This window comes from Hevea brasiliensis, chromosome 8, assembly GCF_030052815.1.
Source record: "Hevea brasiliensis isolate MT/VB/25A 57/8 chromosome 8, ASM3005281v1, whole genome shotgun sequence".
NCBI lineage: Eukaryota > Viridiplantae > Streptophyta > Magnoliopsida > Malpighiales > Euphorbiaceae > Hevea > Hevea brasiliensis.
Genome location: NC_079500.1, coordinates 5,289,556 through 5,312,681, shown reverse-complemented (window position 1 = coordinate 5,312,681; position 23,126 = coordinate 5,289,556). Strand labels below are relative to the sequence as shown.

The 23,126-nt window shown below is 34.0% G+C and overlaps 4 protein-coding genes across 4 annotated transcripts; 1 reads left to right on the top strand and 3 right to left on the bottom strand.

Annotated features, from left to right (window-relative positions):
* Positions 1-4,010: 4,010 nt before the first annotated feature.
* Positions 4,011-7,505, bottom strand: LOC110659016 (probable LRR receptor-like serine/threonine-protein kinase At3g47570). The gene is made up of 2 exons (XM_021816842.2): positions 4,697-7,505; positions 4,011-4,614 (listed from the first exon to the last, which is right to left on the bottom strand). The coding sequence occupies exons 1-2, from the start codon at positions 7,374-7,376 to the stop codon at positions 4,229-4,231; spliced, it is 3,066 nt and encodes a 1,021-aa protein (XP_021672534.2). The 5' UTR covers positions 7,377-7,505; the 3' UTR covers positions 4,011-4,228.
* Positions 7,506-10,529: 3,024 nt separating this feature from the next.
* Positions 10,530-13,893, top strand: LOC110659028 (receptor-like protein EIX2). The gene is made up of 2 exons (XM_058151050.1): positions 10,530-13,343; positions 13,579-13,893. Exon 1 carries the CDS (start codon positions 10,610-10,612, stop codon positions 13,340-13,342), a length of 2,733 nt encoding a protein of 910 aa, XP_058007033.1. The 5' UTR covers positions 10,530-10,609; the 3' UTR covers position 13,343; positions 13,579-13,893.
* Positions 13,894-14,635: 742 nt separating this feature from the next.
* LOC110659029 (receptor-like protein EIX1) lies at positions 14,636-17,353 on the bottom strand. Its single transcript, XM_058150605.1, has 3 exons — positions 16,155-17,353; positions 14,803-16,098; positions 14,636-14,702 (listed from the first exon to the last, which is right to left on the bottom strand). The coding sequence occupies exons 1-3, from the start codon at positions 17,351-17,353 to the stop codon at positions 14,636-14,638; spliced, it is 2,562 nt and encodes an 853-aa protein (XP_058006588.1).
* A 451-nt stretch (positions 17,354-17,804) lies between these two features.
* Positions 17,805-21,320, bottom strand: LOC110659030 (receptor-like protein EIX1). Its single transcript, XM_058151049.1, has 2 exons — positions 18,622-21,320; positions 17,805-17,996 (listed from the first exon to the last, which is right to left on the bottom strand). Exon 1 carries the CDS (start codon positions 21,297-21,299, stop codon positions 18,624-18,626), a length of 2,676 nt encoding a protein of 891 aa, XP_058007032.1. The 5' UTR covers positions 21,300-21,320; the 3' UTR covers positions 17,805-17,996; positions 18,622-18,623.
* Between the last annotated feature and the right edge of the window lie 1,806 nt (positions 21,321-23,126).

The window sequence follows — 23,126 nt, the reverse complement described above, 5'->3', positions numbered from 1 at the left end:
GAGAGACACAATTTGAACCTTAATAACTTTAAAGCCACTTAATTGGCCTATCTCGGGGCCTCTTTCTAAAGTTGACCACAATTTTCTCTTCTAGCTCAAACATCTCGGTGTTTAATATTTCATCAAGCATGGCCATAGTTTCTTCCATCTTAAGTAATGTAGGTAAAATCCTTACTAGTCTCTTCCCTTCTCTAACCCAAGTGACCTGATTGGAAGTCTCTTTGGTGTGTTTTGAGGCTATGTTTGCTAAAAAAAATAGTATTTAAGGGTTAACCTACGTATGCTATGTACATGAATGCAATGCATGAATGGACTATTTTTTTTTCTTTTTTTTTCTTTTTTTTTTTTGCCTTTACTTTTACAAAACCAAAACCGAACCGTACCAATAGAACCAAAACCAGACCATATAAACTGAACTAAAAACGGACCAAAGACTGAATCAAAACCAAAAAAAAAAAAATCTCTAGAGCTGAATCTTCGCCCCCTTATACCTTCAACTCTCACATGCAGGGTAAGAAAAAAATTCTATCCTAGGCTATGGTACACTGGACACACCAACAAGGGGTGGTCCAGGACGATCCTTCCCTCACAAATAAATGATTTATATCCTTAAAGTTTAACCATAAATAAGCATCCTCTTGTTTAACCAGGGTTTTGAAATAGACTTGGGCCTATACACACATTGGGTTTATGCATAGGCCTAGGTTCATCCAAGTACCACTAGAACTTATGGTTTAAACAGTAAGGTTATAAATCTAGCATAACAAAAATCTACGGGGTACCTAGGGTTGAAATTTATGGCTCATGGGCTTCATTGGGTAGGAAAAGGGTTACCCATGCGAGAGCTTGTCCATTAAATACAACGATCGGAGCTGTGGCTCTTTTATATACTCGAAGGTACGGGCATGGGGTGCTAGCATTCACCAATTCCTCATAGCTCGAGTAGAACCATGGTCTCCTTGGCTAGTACTAACGGGACTAAAAGGGTAAGGGTGATCTGTGTGATACTATAGTGCAATGTAAAAAGTTTAACAGAGGAATAATATTAGATTAATAGAAACATGTTGGAGTAACTATCCATTTAGTCCCCAGTGGAGTCACCAAATTGAAGGAGGGGTCGTGAGGCGAAATATCATCAATTATAATCATATAAAATACACCAAGTAATGCCTAGGAAATATGGTGGAGTCACAATGGTCTCACTTAAGTACCACCTCCTTATATAGCATTTCCTAGACATGCACTTCATACAATCCTAATAGAATCAAACCACTGGTAAGTACCGTCTTCCCATAACACTACCACAGTACTAAGGATTTATGCCATGAAGGCATAGATAGACAGGAGTCGCCACCGGGGTAATAACCGGGACATATTCAGTGTTTCTTCCGAGGGTCATGGATGACAACTTACTCCTTGCAGAGTTTCCACAACCGTCATCACCATAGCCCAATGTCTAGGTTCGGGATAGTGGGTACGTAAGGAGAAGGTGTTAAGCACCCCTTACGCCTGGTCTATCCTCGTTAATTCGAGTGCCAGTCATCTACTAATGTTTCTAAAAGTCTTGTTTATTATTCATTTATTAAACTTCATCCTAAGAAATGCAATTCTAATCCTACACATGAGAGTAATTCACAAAAGGGTTATTGTTTACAAATAATTTTCATGCACAAGTAATTCTATCTATGAGATTGCTAATTATTTAAATAATATTTACCAGATGACTAAAATTAATTTATTATTGAGAATTTAATTTATAAATAAATTCAATTTCAAATAACCCTACGTTTCTATTTAACCTAATTAATTAATTTTCACTAAGTTACTCTAAGGATATTTGAACTAAGTTAATTATGTACATGCGTAATTTATTCTAATATCACATAAGACCCAAATAATTACAACCTAATAAAGATTTCTAACATGCAAATTTATTTTACAATTATCAAGTATTAAATTAAATTTATTTTACATGTTAATGTTAGCTTAATTTATAAATAAGATTAATTTTAATTTACGAAATATTTATTTAAATTAATTACATGCAAACGTCAGTTAAATTAAAAACAAAGTTAATTTTAATTTACAAAAAAAAAAATCATATTATTACTACAATTTCATGCCAATGGTTATTCTAGGAATTTAGGATTACTTACTTGTTAGTAATTGCAGTTGTCATTGGGGCAAACTACCCTTAAAAAATGGTCTTCTTTTCTAGTATGGCAATGATATCCCTGGCTTACTCCCGTTTAGCTTCATGTAAGCTTCACGCAAATGCCCTTTTTAGTACTTACCTTAGGGCTACTTACCAATTTTGTTTGTAATAAAAAATAAAGAAACTAAAGAAAATAAAAGAAATAAAGAAAATAAGAAAATATTAATAACAATTTACATTAGATTCTAATTCTAGTCTCCTAAAGGGTTAAGATTCTTAATTAGTTACAATCACCTAAGGGTCCACATCTTCTAACATATTCCAAACACTTCATAATACTTCTTGAATTAAAAAAGCACAGAAAATAGATTAAATATCAATTGGAACCCAAGAAAATATAAGAACATGCATAAACATACAATTTTTAAATTCTGGCATATTGACAGTAGTAAGAAATTTAATTTTTGAAAAATAGTTAGATAAGCCTAAAAATCATGAAAAAATTACAAAAGATAGCCAAAACATCATACAACATCATAAAATTTATAAACCAAACAAAACCCTAGCCGAATGATCTACACAAATTGTAATTTTTTCCAGTAACAGAATCGCACTACTTTATTGTAAAATTCATAACTCACCAACCATAATAGATATGAATGCGAAACTAATTGGAAAAGATTCACAAGATTCCAAACTTAATTTTAGACACCAGATTTACACAAAAATATTAAGAAACAAGGAAAATATGAGCTCCACAAATCGAGTATCCTGCAAATCGGATTTTACAAGAATCCTAACTTTAAATAGCCATAAATTACAAAATATTAAAGCTTTTTTAGTGATTCTTGAGCCTAAAATTAATAGAATTTCATTTAAAATATGAATATAATTTTTACAAATTTTTTACAACAAAAAAAATAAAAATACGAGAGACAGAAAATTGAACATGTGCAGAATTGTGTATCCCCTCAAATTCAATATGATTACATGATCTATATGAACATATAAAATAAATTAAAAACAATGAACATAGAATTAAACATCACATGGCATAGATCTTGAAAAGAAAAATAACTAACCTTTAAAAAATGTCGTTAGAAAGAAAGAAAAACTAAAAGAATTTTGGCTATTCCTCTCTTTAATTTTTTTTTCTTTTTTTTTTTGTCTTCTCCTCCCCCTCCTTTTTTTTTTTTTTTTTTTTCAGTTGGGTATTTATAGGGTTTTGGGAGAGAAGTGTGATAGGGTCATAGCGTGATAAAATATGGATGAGGTGTTTCAACCAATGGGAAGAGAAGGAAAGGGGAAAACATCAATAGGAAGTGAGTAAGAGGTGTGGTAGGGTTTGAAGTCTCAGTGTGATAAGGTTCAGATAACTTAAACAACTGAGATTGAGGAATTTGGGTGAGACTGGGATATGGGTGAGGTGTTTCAACTAATAGGAAGGGAGGAATAGAGAAAAAGATGTTTTCTTATTTTAATTTTCAAAAAATAAATTAAATATGTCTTATTTAAAATTACTAACTAGGCTTTTTTAGACCCCTGGAGCCCAATTAAACTTAATTAGGTACATTTTAAAATTACTCATATTTAATTTAAACAAAACAAAATTTTATTTAAATTTAATTAAATTTGCTTCAAAAAAAAAAACATATTATTATTTTTTTTCAAGATCATGCCACAGAATTAATAATTCAGCTCCATGCCTCCAATTACATTTTAAAGTCATATAATTTTTCATCATTGAGTTTCCCACAGCCTCAATGCACATAATCATCACAAAAATAAGGGTTTATAAAGATAAAAAATAAGATAAAAAAAATAAAAAAATTATTTAAAGTAAATGATCTCACTATTTTCCTTTTCAAAGAATATAACCAAATTTCATTAATCCAAATCACTAGAAACAGCAGCAGAAAATAAACTAAGGAGAGACAGAACTCCATTTCTGTATTTACTTAACAGTTAGTTATTTGGCAAAGCAACATTAATTTATTCAGAACAACAATATGACTATACCTCTAATAACTTGGGAGTATTATTTCTTTCTTCGTAGAAACCTGGGGATATTATTTATAGTAAATTTCTATCAATTCTAGCTCTAACAAGTTTGCTTCTAATTGAATGCAATTCAACTACCACCTCATTGATTCCCATTCGTTCTTGAGGTATTTCTGATGAGCAAATCACGCCAATTCTAAGTATAGAAAACAAGCATTCCTGAATTCTTTGACTCCAGGAATTCATTCTCATTTCCATTTCATTTGTTTCCTGAAGCAGAATAGGATCTGCAATTTCAGCCACTTGGTCAGGAAATGCTGCCTTGGCGAAGTTGTGAAGGTTGAAATCTTCTTTAAACATGTCATCAGTGGGCCTTTTCCCTGTGAACAATTCTAATAACAGGATGCCATAGCTATATACATCTCCATCTGTTGAAACCTTGCTTCCTACGCCATACTCTGCATTTCAATTGAATTGAATTGAGCTAATGGAAGATCATATTGGGGAGAGGCAGAAAGTGGAAGTAAAAGTTTATTTTACCTGGAGGAGCATACCCGAAAGTTCCTCGTATCCCAATTGAGCTTGATTGACTGGTAGAATAATTGTTGGTGCATTCTGTGAGATTTTTGGCTAAGCCAAAGTCACTTACATGTCCATTCATTTCACTGTCTAGAAGAACATTGCTCGGCTTCAGGTCGCAATGAACGATAGGTATCCTGCATTGATGATGAAGATAGTCCAAAGCAGAAGCCACATCAATGGCAATATTTAGCCTCTGAAGAAGATTTAAGCTCTTTGTTGGCTCATGATTTTCTTCTTCTGTTCTAGGAATTGGATGCAACCATTCCTCCAAGCTCCCGTTAACCATGTACTCGTAAACCAAAGCCTTGAAATCATTACCTTGGTAATCAACACCAGAGCATGCAGTGAGTACCTTAACAAGACTACGATGTCTTATATTCTTCAAGGTCTCACATTCAGCTATGAAACTTTTTGAAGCTCGGCGGTCGAGGAGATTGAGCACCTTAACAGCAATTGTCATCCCTGTTTCGTCAAGAATTCCTTTATACACACGTCCAAAGCTACCCGTACCAATAAGGTTAGCTAGGGAGAACCCATCAGTAGCCCTTTGAAGAGCTTGGTAAGACACATTCAGAAGCAAATTCTTGTAAGGGTCCAAAGTAGGCACTTTCTTCTTCTTTTTTAACCAGCAAAGAAGTGCAAAAGTGAATACAAATGCTAGAACTGAAAGTGCACTTACTGCAGAGATAACTATCTTTAAGAGAAGACTCATTCGTTTCTTAGGATTTCTGATGTTGCACTTAGGTAGCTCGAGTTCAGGTATGCCTCCACAAAGCTTAGCATTTCCCATGACTAATATTCTACTTGCATTCTTGAAGACTCCTCCTACTGGTACAACCCCTTCAAAGTTGTTGTAAGACAAATTTAATGTCTGCAACAAGGCAAAACCCTGAAAAAATTCTGGAATTTCCCCTGACAAATTGTTACGAGAAAGATCCAATTCTCGAAGGCCTCTCAATGAACTCATTGATGAGGGAATGGTTCCATAAAAGACATTCCCCTGCAAGGCAAGGACTTCAAGTTTTATGCAACTTCCAAGACTATCAGGAATTCTTCCAGATAACATGTTATCTGAAATACCCAACTCCCCTACATCTTTCAAATTCCCTATTTCCCTGGGAATGGCACCAGTGAAATAGTTTGCAGACAAGTCCACATAGATTGATAGTGATGAGAGACCAATCACTTGTGGGGGTATTGTACCACTCAGATTATTTTTGGCAAGATCTAACAACATCAAATTTTGGCACTCGCCTAAACTTGGAGGTAGGTTGCCTTCAAGATGATTATCGTACAAACGCAATTCAAACAACAATGTTAAATTTCCCAGGGAAGATGGGATGACTCCAGAAAGACTGTTTCCCTGTAAAATTAGAACTTTTAAGTTCTGAAGTTTGCCAATATCAATGGGAATATTACCTGACAGCCGATTGCTTTGCATGGAGAGCTTCTCCAAGTTGACAAGATTGACAATGCCAGTGGGAATTCTTCCTGATATGCTATTGTCACTTATTATGAATCTTGAAAGACTAGTTGAGAAGTTGCTGATGGATTCAGGTAAAACTCCTCCAAATTTGTTATTATTCGTTTCCACTAACCATAAGTTGGTTGAATTGATCAAGGATGAGAGAAAGTTCAAGTCATTAGCACCCCAACTCCCAAGATAGTTGTAGCCAAGGCTTAGCACCTCAAGCCTGTGCAGCCATCCCAGGGAAGGTACTCTTCCGGTTAATTTGTTTTCCCCCAATATGATCCATTTTAAATTTGTGGCATTGGAAAATGAAGCAGGAATCGATCCAGTAATATCATTTTTGGCTATTACAAACTGTTTGAGATTTGGAAGAGAGGTACCCAAGTTGGCAGGAAGCCTCCCTTGGATGCGGTTTTCTGCCACATTAAAAATTTCTACAGAGGAAAGATTGTGGATTGAGAGAGGGATGGAACCAGACAAACGATTCGCACCCAAAGAGAAGAACACGAGATTCTTTAGCTGGCCAAGGGCCTCAGGAATGCTTCCACCTAGATGATTTTCAGGTGCAGAGAATACCTGAAGGGAGGACAAGTTCCCTAGGGAGGGAGGAATGCTTCCTGACAGGTAGTTTTTTTGCAGACTAAGAACTTGGAGCTTTGACAATGTGTTGAGCTCCTTAGGAATTTCTCTTTCCAGATTATTGTATGCGAGGAAAATGTCGGAGAGCTTGAAACAGGCAGATATATTTGAAGGAATCTTGCCCGTAAATGAATTATTGGATAGTTTTAATTTTCGTAATCTCCTCAGATGGCCAACTTCAGGAGGGATTGCATCGCTGAAACTATTATTCATGAGATTCAGCTCTCTTAGGAAGCTCAAGTTGCCAATATGCGGTGATATAGAACCTGAAAGTTGGAGGGATCGCAAGTTCAAGATCACAACTCTTTGATGCCTGCGGCTGCATGTAACCCCGTACCACTGGCAGAAGTGAGTGCTGCCATTCCACGAGGGCATAATCCCAAGAGGATCATCAGTTATTTTGGCCTTGAATTCAAGCAAAGCTAGTGTATCTGTCTCGTTTCCATTTAGTGCAGAGGCAGCTAAGCTAGAGCACGCAGACCATGAAAACAACAAAAACAATCCCAAGTTTAGCCATGAAAACAACATTGTTTTACAGAAACAGTCTCTGAAGAAAGAAAGAAAGAAAGAAAGAAGGTTAAAATTCACAAAGAATAAGAGAAAAAGGAATTAAAGGAAAAGTAAGTAAAGAAATTTCTTTAACATGTTGGGAATGGAAACTAGATTATTCTCAATAAGGACGAGCACAGGGAAGAAAAGATATAAAGTTGGCTAGGACTGACGCATGCACCCACCCATTATTTTCCACAATGACAAGACCCAACTTCTTCCAAGATGTGGAATTCACAGACCTTTACTTCAGGGTCCATTACGAAGAATTCATTATCCTCTCCATCTAGAGTAATGCTACCTGCCAGCCTCCTGATTTGTCCGAGGAAAAAAATCTGTTTACAGTATGCATGGTACCTGTTTTTCTCAACCAAACCAAAGAGATCAAACTGATTTTATTTTATTGTTTTGATTTTTTGTTTAGTGCATTGACAAGGCATTTTCCCCACCCGTCGATTGTCAGAAAACTAATTCTCTTGGGTGAGGCCCTCTTCAGAATAGTAGTTCACCATTATATTAGACTCGGTTGAATTTATTGTTTTGATTTTTTAACAATAAATGAAATACAGAATCAAATGAAAAATCATAATGAATCAAAAGAACCAAAGCCATAACTAATGTTATATATACTTTTTTTTTAATATCTTTTAAAAATATTATGTAATTTTAACACACATATATATAACTTATAATAAATTTATTTAGAATTAATACCATTTCTTAATTAAATCAAAATTCAATTTAATCTCCATTTTTTCTAAAAACTGGATCGAATCAAACCATAGCTGCCCATAGTTTTTCACTGCCATAATGCCATTGAAGGATATTCTTTGGGCTTTTCACATCACCGTGCGACCTAAGCAACGACAAATATAGTCCCTTGGCCATTACGTGGTGAGTGGGTGAGGGCAAAAGTAATTAAGTGGAGAGATGATTGATGGTGACAATGCAAGTCATGCATAATGAATTAGAAATCAAAATGGAAAACAGCAAGAAAATCAATGCAAAGAAAATCAATTGGACGGGCATGAATTGCAAATCAAAAAGCCAAGAGGTGAAATCAATTACCTTTTATCTGATTGATATTACAAGTTATCTTTAAAATTATGAGATTTTAAATTTAAATTTTAATTAAAATTAATTATAAAATTCAAAAAAAAGAAAAAAAGCCGAGAGATGACCAAGAGAATGATCAAAATGATTCTGCAAGTTTTCAAATCTGTTTCAATGAAGGGAAAGAAAAGGGCAATTTGAAACTAGAAAAATCAAAATCAAACAGATATCATGCAGGATGTCAGAGCCCGTAATGATGGAACGTGGTTGACGGAGAGAGCCGTAGACTTGAAATAGAGAAGAGATGACCAAACTCAAGCCCATAACACTATCGCCTTCATCCCTATTTTTATTTTATTTATTTATTTATTTTTATAATATCACCTTCATCAGTTCAACTCTATGATGTCACCAGTCAGCATGTACGGAAACTCAAGTGAATACCCAATAATTTTGAGGGTATTTAATTTAATTAATGAGTGGGTTAAACTTATTTATAGGTAAAAAGTAGTAAATATATTAGTATTTAGTTTAATTTATAAATTAAAAAATTAATTAAATAAATTAAAAATTATAAGTTAAGATATTTTATTTATAATTTATTTATTTATTTTAAAATTATTTTTTAATTAAATAAAAAATTATATTATCTTAATAATTTTTAAAAATATTAATATTAGAACATTTTTAATTTTTAAACATTTAATTATATATTTTTTAGTAATTTAATTAAACACTTTAATTATTTAAAAATTATTTTATTAAATAATTAATTATATATTTTTAATTTAACTAATAAATTAATTAAAAATTAAAAAAAAAAGAAAGTTAACTTAAACACCTCCTTAATAAACTTCTATTCAAAGGGTTTTCAGGGTTTGTACAAAGGATTCTGAAAGTCGAATTCTAAGTTAAGTGAAAAAAAAAAAATCTTGAAATGGGCTTCTGGACATTTCTCTTTGGGTGATGAATTCTGAAAACCATGGACTCCATTGGAGATTATGGCTGAGAGGTTAAAGAAAGTTTATTGAAAAAAAAAATATATTATTTTAGATGTTAAAAAAAAAGCAATGTATTATAATTGTAAAGCAGAGACTTTAAAGCAATAACAATATTAAAAATAAAATTAAAAATAATAATGATAATAAATTTATTAAGTTAAGATATTATTATGCTAAAAGGGTGAATATTTATTTAAAATACTTTAGAAATAAAAAATATTAAAAATAAAGATATAAAAAGGGAAGAAACAGACAAATGAAACAAGAAAAAATATTGATTATTGTTTAATGAAAACATAATTTACAAATTTTTATAAATTATAATAATTATATAATTATTTAAATTTTGACCTCCTCTAAATTTAATACTGCGTCCACCCATGATGTGAATTCCAAATGCCTAAGCTTCTTGCAGACTATATTTTATTGCTGAAATGTTATAATATTTTTTGATAGAAGATTGGAATCCTCAAACCCAGCATCAATTTGTACTGCTGATTCTCAAGTGAAAAGCAAATTGTATTGGGGTGCAGAAGTTGTATAGATCTTTAGTTTTAGGCATGTTGTAGAGTAGATAGATCAGAAAATATAATCCATCAATGCAATTATAGATTAATGGTAATAGAATCCTCTAAAATTGAGCACTAAAAAAACAGTTACTGATATGAACAGCAAGGTGCTTAATTACAAGATTTTTACAAGAGTAGCAGCCTTTTGTAGTATGGTAAATTTATGACTATGAGCATTCATTTCAACAATAATGTCTTTCGTGTTTTACAGGTTCAATTGACAGATTAAAGTTTGACGTTTTATAAACTCATTTGCTATGCATTACGTGATATTTGCTTGCATTGAAGATTACCATTTTAACCAACTAGCGTTAGGTGGTCAGTGGTTCTACAGTCGTTTACAGGGCTTGAACTCTCAAGTTCGAGTTCTGTGGAGTGATTGTGAAAAAAGAAAACCATTTCATACGATTTCGAGATGATTATTTTCCTGAAAGAAATTATAAAGAAAGACTGATGATGTCAAAATGTGAAGTTTGTCAAAAAAAAAAAAAAATTCCTGAAACAAAATGTTTTAAAATAGAGCTTTTGGAACTTCTTTTGTCACCAAAAAGCACTGCATTTGCCTACTACGCTCTTTCTTTTGGTTTTGATGATCATGGGAAACCATTCTTTTCAACTTCTAACGATATTCGCATTCATGTGGTTTTCATTTGTGGTAACTAATGAACACAGTCGGGATGTTGTCCAGTGCATAGATAGCGAGCGGCAAGCTCTTCTAGAGTTCAAAGAAGGTTTTCAGATTCCTTCAGGTCATTTATCTTCTTGGGTAACAGAAGAAGATTGCTGCAAATGGAGAGGAGTCAAATGCAACAACGTTACAGGCCATGTCCTTGCCCTTGATCTTCACAGTTCAGATTCTTCTGAGCTTTTGCAAGGTCAGTTGAGGGAATCTTTACTGGACTTGCCATTTCTAAGTTACCTAGACCTGAGTCAGAATGATTTTCACCGAACTCGAATTCCTGATTTCATTGGTTCTCTTTCTAGTTTAAAGTATCTCAACTTATCTAATGCCAATTTCAATGGGATTATTCCTGATTATATAGGAAATCTGACTCGTTTACAGTCTCTTGACTTGAGCAGAAACAACTTTGCTCTTAGAGTCAATAACCTTGACTGGCTTTCTCGTCTCCCTACCTTGCAAGTCCTTGATTTGGGAGGTGTAGATCTTAGCAGTGCATTTAATTGGCTAGATGCAATTAACATGCTTCCTTCTCTGGTTGAGCTGCATTTATTCTCTTGTCAACTTCATAACCTTCCACTATCTTTCTCTTCTCTGAATTTTACTTCTTTGCAAGTTTTTGATCTTAGTTACAATGACCTTTCTTCCATGATACCCAATTGGTTGTTTGACATCAGCCATACTCTCATGTATCTTAATCTCACAAGATGCCAGTTGCAAGGTTCAATTTCAAATGCCTTTGTGAACTTTACATCCCTTGTTGTGCTTGATTTCTCGTACAATTATCTCAGCGGTTCAATACCATATAACTTTGGAAACATGACATCTCTTTCTGTTCTCGATATCTCATTCAATTATCTTCAAGGTCCAATACCAACAGGTCTAGGCCTGATTCAACAACTGCAACAGCATCACTTCAAACAGTCACCCTTGTGTGAACTCCGCCTGTCTTACAATAAGTTGAGTGGTCCTTTAGAAACAATTCTTCCACAACTTTCACAACTAGTTGTCTTGGAGGTTGCTGCAAATAGGTTGGAAGGTTTGATCAGCGAAGCTCAGTTACAGAATTTCAGCAGCTTGCGGGTCCTTGACTTGTCTGACAACTCAATGATTCTAAATTTCAGTTCAAATTGGACTCCTGCTTTTCAACTTGAAACCATAGGATTGAGCAGTTGCAAAATGGGCTCACAATTTCCCCAGTGGCTGCAATCTCAGAAGAACATTCAGAGACTCGATTTGTCTCATGCAGATGTATCAGGCACCGTCCCTAGCTGGTTTTGGAATCTTTCTCCTTCAATGGAGTTTTTGGATCTTTCTGACAATCGTCTTAGTGGGGAATTGCCAGATTTATCATCAAGAACAAGTATGCTATTACTAGATTTAAGTTACAATGAATTTTTTGGTCGCCTGCCTCATTTCCCTCCCAAACTGGAGTCACTAGTACTGGATGGGAATAAATTTTCTGGTCCTATATCTCCAATTTGTGAAATGATGAATGAGCTTAACGCACTATCTTATCTCCATTTATCTGGAAATACTCTGTCAGGACAACTTCCAGATTGTTGGTCATATGCACAAAATCTGCTGTCTCTGGCTTTGAGATCTAATAACTTCTCTGGAGAACTACCTCCTTCCTTGAGAAACTGCACGAGTTTGTTTTACCTGAATCTCTATGACAATGCGTTATCTGGGATCATACCAGCATGGTTTGGGGAAAGCTTAGAGAATCTTCAGGTTCTTTATTTGGCTTCCAATATGTTTGAAGGAAATATACCATGGCAGCTGTGCAATTTGAAATATATAATGATGATAGACCTTTCTTCTCATTTGATATCGGGAAGAATTCCTCGATGCATCAACAATTTCCTAGTAATGGCTAAGCGAGAGGCCGATTGTGCCTACTGTTATTATGTTCATTCTGCATTTGCGAAGGAGGAAGAGAGGAAGATGATGTGGCTAGGCTCACATCCTGATGGTTATGAATATCCTATGGTCATGGATTTTTCATCCAATAAGCTAACTGGAGAGATCCCAAGAGAACTCACTGAACTAATAGGATTGGCAGAATTGAATCTGTCAAACAATAATCTAACTGGAACAATTCCTTGTGATATTGGTTCTATGAAAGCTTTGTATTCTCTAGATTTATCGAGGAACCAACTTTCTCACATCATTCCTCCTAGCATTTCTGATCTAATCCGTCTTGAATTATTGGATTTGTCAAATAACAATCTCTCAGGGAAAGTTCCCTCAACCAACTCATCTAGTGAATTTATGCATGATGTAAATTCATTTATGGGCAATCCTAACCTGTGCGGGCCTCCACTTGTGAAGAATTGCTCAACATATGAATCATTTAGTGATACAGAATGCAGCAGTCATCAGAAGTTAGAAAACCATACTCAAGGAATTCAAGAAGAAGTTAGGCATGGATTTGAGGAGATGCCTTCATTCTACATCAGTGCAGCTATCGGATTTGTTACAGGGTTTTGGGGATTTTGGGCTACTTTAGCCTTCAACAAATCATGGAGGCATGCATATTTCTGTTTTCTGGGCAACATAGGAGACAAAACATACGTGCTTGTGCTAATTACCATAGCTAGACTGCAATGGAAATTTCAGAGGGAACAGGCTTCTGTGTAAGGTAAGCATTATATTGTGGTTGAAACAGTTATTCTTATTTTTCTTTATTTTGGATACTTTACATTGCCATAGATCTCTACACCCTGTGTTTAAATATACAATGAGTAAATTTGTGGTCATATAGCCATGCTGCTAACCAGACTTCTCTATCAAGGAGGTCTTGTGCACAAGTCCCCTCCCCTACCTCCCCAAGCTATCAAAAGGATTATAGTTAATACATTTACTAATTCTTGCAGAGTTCAAACTAGTGGATCAGTTGGCTGTTCAGTTGGTAAACATTACCATATTTCAGTGGAAGAAATGCTAGTGGAATAAGAGTTTGCTTCAATCATGGGGATCATGTAACTTTGCCTATCAGCTGCCTTCTTAGTGTTCAATTAGTTACTTCGTGCTTTATTCAAAATTTTCTGGTTTATTTGTTCTGTTTCAGACTCTCAGTTGGTTTGCTTGTTAAACTTGTTCAGTTGACATATCTTATTGTGATGTTCTGTTTACCCTATGTATAGCATGCTTGTATTAATTTGGGAAAATAAATTTTATTTTAACTGCTCTTTCTCAGTACCAACATCCTGTTTCTGAAGTGTATACTTCCCGTATAAATGCCTGTGCTTTAAAAATATACCCTGGAAATCTCATTTCCGAATTGAAAATTTTAGTCTCAGGAGCTTGTTCCTTCTGAACTTTCCTTCTCAGTCTAGCCATGGAAACTTCCACAAAACTTTTGTCACCCATGTTGCCATATGTTATAATCCCATAATCACAAAGAGAAGAAGAATAACATAAAATTTACAATGATTCATCTACGTTTGCAGTTAAGAAGAGAACAAAAGTTGTCGGTTCTAATATTTCAAATAATCCAACACGCTCAATTATAAATGATTGAAAACTACTGCGAATCTTAATCAATGAGGCTTCCAAACCCATCATGTGATCATCAGCAGTAGGGATAACTCCACCATGGACGATTGGTTTTGGTTTTGGCTGCAACAAGAAACTTGCTGAGAGGCTACACTCCATATTCCAAGAACCAATGTAATATATTCAAGGCAATTGCAGAGTCGACGCATTTTTCTTTTTGTTTTGTGCTGAATCATGCGGGAAGAAAAGCCCTTGAAGAAAGAACCTTTATTCAGCTCATGCCAACGCACAGTATCCAAGACCAAGAAATGGTAAATAGATATTTCTGCTGAATCTAATAGATAGATGGGTTTCTAAGTTTTTATTTAAGTCAAAATTTTAAAATAAAAATATGCTTGAAATCTGGCAAAATCAAGGTGCAGTGCCTGAATTTATTCATGTTCTTCCACCACCATTTACAGGGTGGGGATTTGCTGTCATGGACACAAATTCCTTATCAGAACTGAGAAAGAAACAAAGAAAGTTTAGCCCATTTGAAAAACCGGAATTCTTTCTGAGGCCGCAAAGATTATACTATCTGACTTCTTGTGTTCTTTGATCACTTGTCTTGTGGTTGTGAACTCTGAAACTTCCTCTGTATTCTGGCCACTGCAACCACTACCCATACATAAATCTGGTCAATCATGTAACCAAGAAAACGGAAATAGGCATGCCTCCAAGATGTGTTCAATAGTAAAGGGCCCCAAAATCCCCAAAACCCTGCACAGAAGCCAATTCCCAGGCTGAGATAGAATGGTGGTATTTCAAATCCATGCCCTTTTTCTGCTTCAATGCTTTCGTTATTGCCTTCTAACTCCTTGTCTATGCAGTTTGGATCTTCATAAGATTTATCTTCCAAGCACTTGTTTGCAAGGGGAGGTCCACAGAGTTTATGATTTCCAAGAAAGGCTGTAGCATCAAATGTTTGAAGCTGATTCCCTGAAGGAATTTTTCCTGACAACTTGTTATGAGACAAATTTAGATATGAAAGAAAGGATAAGTTGGACATGGTAGTTGGGATGGCACAAGAAAGTTGATTCCTCGATAAATCCAAAGCTTCTAATGATCTCATAGCACCAATATCGCTAGGAATATTTCCTGTCAATTGATTGTTTGATAGATACAAGTATTCCAATCCAACTAGCTCTGTCACTTCTTCCGGGATCTCTCCAATTAGATTATTCGACGAAAGATCCAAGCCCCTTAAAAATGATGTACCATGCTTTTTTGAGTCTATCCACATCAGCTTCTTTAATTCCTCTTTTGCATATGAAGCATAATCGTGATAGAGAAAAGAACGGTCTGCCTCCTTCTCTGCAATTACCAGGAAATTGTTGATGCAACTCGGAATTCTTCCTGATAGTGAATTGAAAGAAAGGCGTAAGGTATTTATGTACTTCAACTGGCAAAGCTGCAATGGTATATTTCCTTCAAACATATTTTGGCCTAACAAAAGAATCTGCAGGTTCTCTAAACTTTCCCCCAACCATGCAGGAATGGATCCAGATAGTGCATTGAAACCAAGATTCAGGTGAAACAAACTTTTGCAGTTCCTCAAGGAATTAGGTACCTCACCAGAAAAATTATTCATACCCAAGGTCAACACCTTGAGTTGAACTAGATGTCCTATTGAGTCAGGGATTTGGCCGGACAACATGTTGTATCCCAAATCCAGAAACACCATATTTTGCCCATATGTCCAGCAATCTGGAAGCAGTCCTGATAAAGCATTTTCAGACAAGTCTAGATAATGCAGGGCATTATGTTCATTGATGAGATCACAGATGGGAGAAATTGGTCCGGAAAATGCATTCCCAGCCATTGGGGAAACCTTGGACCCATTTTGCATGATTGCAAGCCTACAGTCTCAAGTTGAAAAGCAGGAGTCCATTTTGAACTAATAATTAGAATTAACTCATTTGCCGACAAGTCGAGTACTCGCAAGCTACTGAAATTCTGTAAATGAACCTCCGTGATCAAACCTTGAAAGGAATTTGAAGCCACTTCCAAGACAACTAATTCTGAAAGTTGTGGAAGGATTCTTTCTAAAGAACCATTCAACTTATTGTAGGACAGATAGAGTTCTCTCAACGGTGAATGTTTAATGCGTTGCTGTTCTTGAATTAGACCAAGAGTTTGGGGTATTGAGCCTTCAAGACTATTGAATGTGAGATCAAGAACAACAAGGGACGTCATGTTCCCAAAATTATGTGGGATTGAACCTTGGAGATTATTGTATGAGAAATCAAGCACAGTAAGAGATGTAAAGTTGACAAATGCATCAGGAATGGAACCTTGCAATTGGCATCTTGTGAGATTAAGATGGTGAAGAGTATAACTACTTTCAACCAACCACTTGGGTATGGTAGAATGAAAGCTATTATAAGAGAGATCAAGAACATTCAAAGAAGTGAAATTCACAAAGGATAAAGATTGTTGAAGGATTGGAAGTTGACAAGAGAAAAAACTCAGCTCAGTCAGAGAAGGTAGCAAATTGATTGCATGCAGCCAATTAACTGCATTGCTAAGGTCTACACCCCCCAAATCAAGGACTTCCAAGGAAGAAAGACCAGAAAGCCAGTCTAGATTATTGGCCTTAAGGGAAAAGCTGTTGCCACTTAAGTCAAGATGCTGTAAACTAGACAAATTTCCAAGATGATCAGGGACAATCCCTTTGAAATTGGCATTAGATAAATCGAGATACTTCAAATTAGATAGAGAACCAATGAACTCGGGAATTGGCATTTGATTGAAATCAATCGAACTCAAGTCTAGATAACTCAGATATGGCAATCCAAGCAAGGATTCCCTCAACTGACCTTTCATTGCCTCAGAAGAATCAAAGCTATGGAGATCAAGGGTGATGACATGGCCTGTTCTGTTGTTGCATCCGACTCCACTCCATTTGCAGCAATCTTCACCAGCTACCCATGAAAAGAAACGGCTAGAAGGACTAGTAAATCCTTCTTTAAACATTAGAAGAGCTTCCTGCTCACCATCAATGCACTGAACCTTCAGTGCTGCAACAGCCCAACTGTGCCCAATGCCTAGCACCACCAGAAATGAAAACAAAGTGAATAGCATCGTCAGAAGTTCACAGAATTTACTTCCCATGATCAAGAACACAAGGATGGTAGAAGCTAAACGTAGTCTTGTGACTCCAAATGAAAGGAAAAAAAAAATTATTTGTGGACGATTATTTGCTTCAGAAGTTTCAAAGAAGCTACAGTCAGTAAACTATTAGTCAAGACATCAATACGTGTTGACTTCAATGGATTTTGTTTCTTTGAGGATACGTAGTGCTATTTGTTTATGATAAGGTATAAATTATTTAAAGGTCTGTTCTTCGATGTGGAAATACTTGGAGCTTTATAATAAGATCTTAAAGAAAAAAAAAATGGGATTGCAGAGAAATTTCCACAGCCTGATTTTGAAGACAGTATGTTACCATGGGATCGGTTTGATTCGAGTCGATGGTTTTAGTTGGTTTGGACCAAATTGTGAACCACAAGCATAAGCTTCATTTTCTCTTAATACATGAGCGATCTCATTAAGTATGAGCATGTTACAGAGTAGATAGAGCATCAGAATATAATCCATCAACGCCATTATAGCACAACTAAAATTGAACACTAAAAGGCAATTACTAATATGTAGACAACAGAAACGATCCAGTCAAGTGGAATGATCTCTTGATTGAAGGAACTCTATCCTCCTAGTTTTGCTTTCCACCATATCTTCTCTTCCAGTTTGAACTCTGCAATAATCAGTTTCATATTTGGTTTAAGTATGATAAATTATACTTAATTATCTCTTTAGTCACTCAATTTCAATTTATTAAAATAAAATCCTTTAATTTTATTTAGAAAAAATCTCATTGATCTGCAGTAACAGGTTTTTAAGTTAAAAAAAAAATACCTTTTTATCCTTTTTTTTACTTTCTTACATTTTTAATTGAATTAATTAATAATTATTATCAATAAAATTATTCTGTTTTAATTAAATTTATTTCTAAAATTATAAATTATAGATATGTTATTTATTATTAATTAAAATATAATTTATAACCACCTGAAAAATAGTAATAATAACAATCATAATAATTTTAAAATAATATTTTATTAATATATGATATTTTATCAATATTTTAATTTTATAAAAAAATAATACACAATAAATAATAATTTATATATTTATTTTGATTAAATATTAATTTATTTTTAGTTCAAAAAAACGAAATAAAAAACCTGCCATGAGATTTTTTTTTAAATAAAATTGAAAAATTTTATATTTTAATAAATTAAAATTAAATCATTGGAATAAATAATCACTTAAGCTGAGGAAGCATCGTTGCAATTTAGCCCAAATACATTAATGCTGACCTTTAGTCAGAAGCTTTTTCCCTCTGAAATTTCCTTCTCAGTCTAGCAAGGTAAACTACTGCAAATACATAAATTTTGTCACCCATGTTGCCTACGCACCGAAAATAGGCATGCCTCCATGATTTTTTTAAGACTAAAATAGCCCAAAATCCCCAAAACCCTGTAAAAAATCCAATAGCTACACTGATATAGAATGTTGGCATATCATCAAACCCATGCCTATCTTCTTCTTCAATCCCATGACTCTGACCACCTTGCTCAATATTACCACTCCTGCATTCTGCATATTCAAATGGTTCATTTATTGAGCAATTCTTTTGAAGTGGATGTCCACATAAGTTACGATTTCCTGCATATACTAAGGCCGTATTTGCAGAGAGGTTGAATGAGGGAACTTCTCCTGACAAATTGTTATATGATAAATCTAGATGTTCCAAGGATTTCAGGGAACCAATATCACAAGGAATAGTTCCACTCAAATGATTGAATGATAAGTCCAAATTCACCAATCCAATTAACTCTGTAATTTCCCTCGGGATCTCTTCAGTTAGGGAATTAAACGAAAGATCCAATGATTTACGATAATGTAAACCATGTCTTTGTGAGTCTATCCACATCACTTTCTTTAGCTCAACCTTTGCATATCGACGATATAAATAATAGCCATGAGAAGGTTCAGCCTCCTTCTCCGCCAATACTTGGAAATTGTTGATACATCGTGGGATTCTGCCCGATAACAAATTGGAAGAAAGGCTTAATACCATAATGTACTTCAATTGACACAGCTGCCATGGTATATTGCCCTCAAAAACATTGGAATCTAACTGAAGAACTACCAAATTTTGTAAGCTTTCCCCCAACCATGCTGGTATCCTCCCTGATAATGCATTTTCAGCAAGAACAAGGTCAGACAAATTTATGCAGTTCATCAAGGACTGAGGTAGCTCTCCAGAAAAGTTGTTTGAACTCAAATCCAAATAGCGTAGACTTTTTCCATATGTCCAGCAGTCAGGAAGATGTCCAGAAAGATGATTTTCCCCCAGAATAAGAATAAGAAGTGCATTATGCTCATTCATCGTATCACATATGGTAGAAATTGGTCCAAAAAATTCATTCCCAGCCACATCTAGTGATACCATGTTGGGAGGAAAGTGAGGCAAGTAACCACTGAATACATTTTCATTCAAATGCAATGTTATCAAACTTGCTTTTGATGATAAATCTGGTAATTCCCCTCCAAGCCTATTAAAAGAAAGATCCAAAATCTGCATTGCTGGAGAAAGATCCCAAAACCAGTCAGGTACAGTGTCAGAAATGCTTGAATTAGATAAATCAATGTTCACAATTTTTGTTTGCTTTTGAAGCCACTGGGGAAATCGTGGACCCAGTTTGCATGAATTCAAACCTAAGGTCTGAAGTTGAAAAGCGGGAGTCCAGTTTGAGCTCATGTTTAGAATTAACTGGTTTCCAGACAAGTCAAGTACTCGCAAGCTACTAAAATTCTGTAAATGAACCTCTGTGATAAAACCTTGCAATGAATTTGAAGCCACTTCCAAGACAACTAATTCTGAAAATTGTGGAAGGATTTTTTCTAAAGAACCATTCAGCTTATTGTAGGACAGATAGAGTTCTCTCAACGGTGAATGTTTAATGCGTTGCTGTTCTTGAATTAGACCAAGAGTTGGGGGTATTGAACCTTCAAGACTATTGAATGTGAGATCAAGAACAACAAGGGACGTCATGTTCCCAAAATAATGTGGGATTGAACCTTGGAGATTATTGTATGAGAAATCAAGCACAGTAAGAGATGTAAAGTTGACGAATGCATCAGGAATGGAACCTTGCAATTGGCATCTTGTGAGATTAAGATAGTGAAGAGTATGACTACTTTCAATCAAGCACTTGGGTATGGTAGAATGAAAGCTATTATAAGAGAGATCAAGAACTTTCAAAGAAGTGAAATTCACAAAGGATAAAGATTGTTGAAGGTTTGGAAGTTGACAAGAGAAAAAACTCAGCTCATTCAGAGAAGGTAGCAAATTGATTGCATGCAGCCAATTAACTGCATTGCTAAGGTCTACACCCCCCAAATCAAGGACTTCCAAGGAAGAAAGACCAGAAAGCCAGTCTAGATTATTGGCCTTAAGGGAAAAGCTGTTGCCACTTAAGTCAAGAGACTGTAAACTAGACAAATTTCCAAGATGATCAGGGACAATCCCTTTGAAATTGGCATTAGATAAATTGAGATACTTCAAATTAGAAAGAGAACCAATGAACTCAGGAATTGGCATTCGGTTGAAATCAATCAAACTCAAGTCTAGATAACTCAGATATGGCAATCCAAGCAAGGAATTTCTCAACTGACCTTTCAATACCCCAGAAGAATCAGAGCTATGGAGATCAAGGGTGATGACATGGTCTGTTCTATTGTTGCATCCGACTCCACTCCATTTGCAGCAATCTTCACCAGCTATCCATGAAGAGAAACGGCTAGAAGGACTAGTAAATCCTTCTTTAAACATTAGAAGAGCTTCCTGCTCACCATCAATGCATTGAACCTTCTGAGCTGCAACAGCCCAACTGTGCTCATTGCCTAGCACCACCAGAAATGATAACAAAGTGAATAGCATGGTCAGAAGTTCACAGAATTTACTTCCCATGATCAAGAACACAAGCATGGTGGAAGCTATATGTAGTCTTGTGACTCCAAATGAAAGAAAAAAAAAATTATTTGCTTCAGAAGATTCAAAGAAGCTACAGTCAGTAAACTATTTGTCAAGACATCAATACGTGTTGACTTCAATGGATTTTGTTTCTTTGAGGATACGGAAAGGTATAAATTATTTAATGATCTGTTCTTCGATGTAGATGTACTTGGAGCTTTATAGTAAGATATTAAAAAAAAAAAAAAAAAGCCATTGCAGAGAAATTTCCACAGCCTGATTGTGAAAACAGTACTTTACCATCAGAGACGGCCTTGAAGAATGTCCTACAAATCTCTATGAATGACCCAAGCAAGTCGCTTGTTTCAAATGGGTCTCATGGCACCTTGAAAATACAAACAAAAATTTATCTTTTTATTTTTAAATAAATGAGCAATTATTCAGATTTCCATATTTTTGTATTCTGATGTAACTAAAGCTTCCCACAATATTTACTTATGAAAATAATGTATCATTTATATATTTAATTGTAAATGGGGCACAGTTAATGAAGTCAAAAAATAATTTTTTTTAATTAACTCAAAAAAATATTATGTGCAAGAAAAAATATAATAATAAAAAATTGAGAAAAAAATTGATAAAATAATAAATTATCTTTGTAATCTAAATTTACAATTGGCTTTAACTATTTTTATTTTTTGGAAATATTATGATGACTTCATTATTAATATATAAAAATATTTTTTTAATATATATAATTAAAAGATAATTCAATAATTGTTCTCTCATTCAATTTTTAAACCCAACTTTTACAATTTTTATTGCAGAAAATGTCCTTTCAAAACTTGTCATTGTATCAGGTGATATAAATAGTAATTTCACAAGTTAGTAAACTAATGAATATGCTAAATTTTTCATATATTACATGTTAATTGATAATTTAATCTACTAAATATAAAATAAAATACTAAAATAATACAAGTTAGATGAAATTGTTATGTTTACTTGTTAGTTTTTTAACTTATTTCTTGTTGTAGAAAAATTAATAAATACCACTTTACTAATTAATTGTAAAATTAAATAAATAAAATTTACTTTTAATTAAAATACACATAAATAATTAAAATAACTTATTTTTTATTATTAATAGAGTTTGAGTAGATGAGTTTTAATTTTTTTAGATTTTTGGATTCTCTTATTGTAATCTCAATTTTTAATTTTGATTTTAATTTGATTTAATTTTAATAAAATTAATTGATTAATTTTAAATAAAAATTAAACTAATTAATTTGAATTTGATTTTGATGAATTTAAATTTAAGGGAAAATTATTATTTAGTTCAATATTTTACTAAATTTACTATTTGATCTTTATATTTTAAAAAATATATTATTTAGTCTTTATATTTTTCTTTTATTAAATTATTTAGTTCTTCTGTCAAATTTTCAATTCGTTGAAGGATTTTATTGTCAATCAAACTACTACTTAATTTTTTTATTTTAGTTAAATTAATTAATTAGCTCATGTGTTTTGAAAAAAAAAAATTTAATTAGTCTATTCTGTTATTATTTTATACCCAAACTACCATAACTCTCTCATCTTTATTTCTCTCGTGCCCTTATTTATTATCTCTCATCGCATTTTTCTCTTACTCCCTCTCGTTCTCTCTTTATTTTTCTCTTTTAATAGAAAATTAGTACAAGCTATATGCATAAAAATCTTAATCAATTTTTCTACATCTCTAAGAAATCAAGACAATAATTAGAAAATTTATTTTTCAATATAGAAAATACAAAACTATACTCAAAGAATTAAATAAAAGTACTTGAACATTTTTTTTTG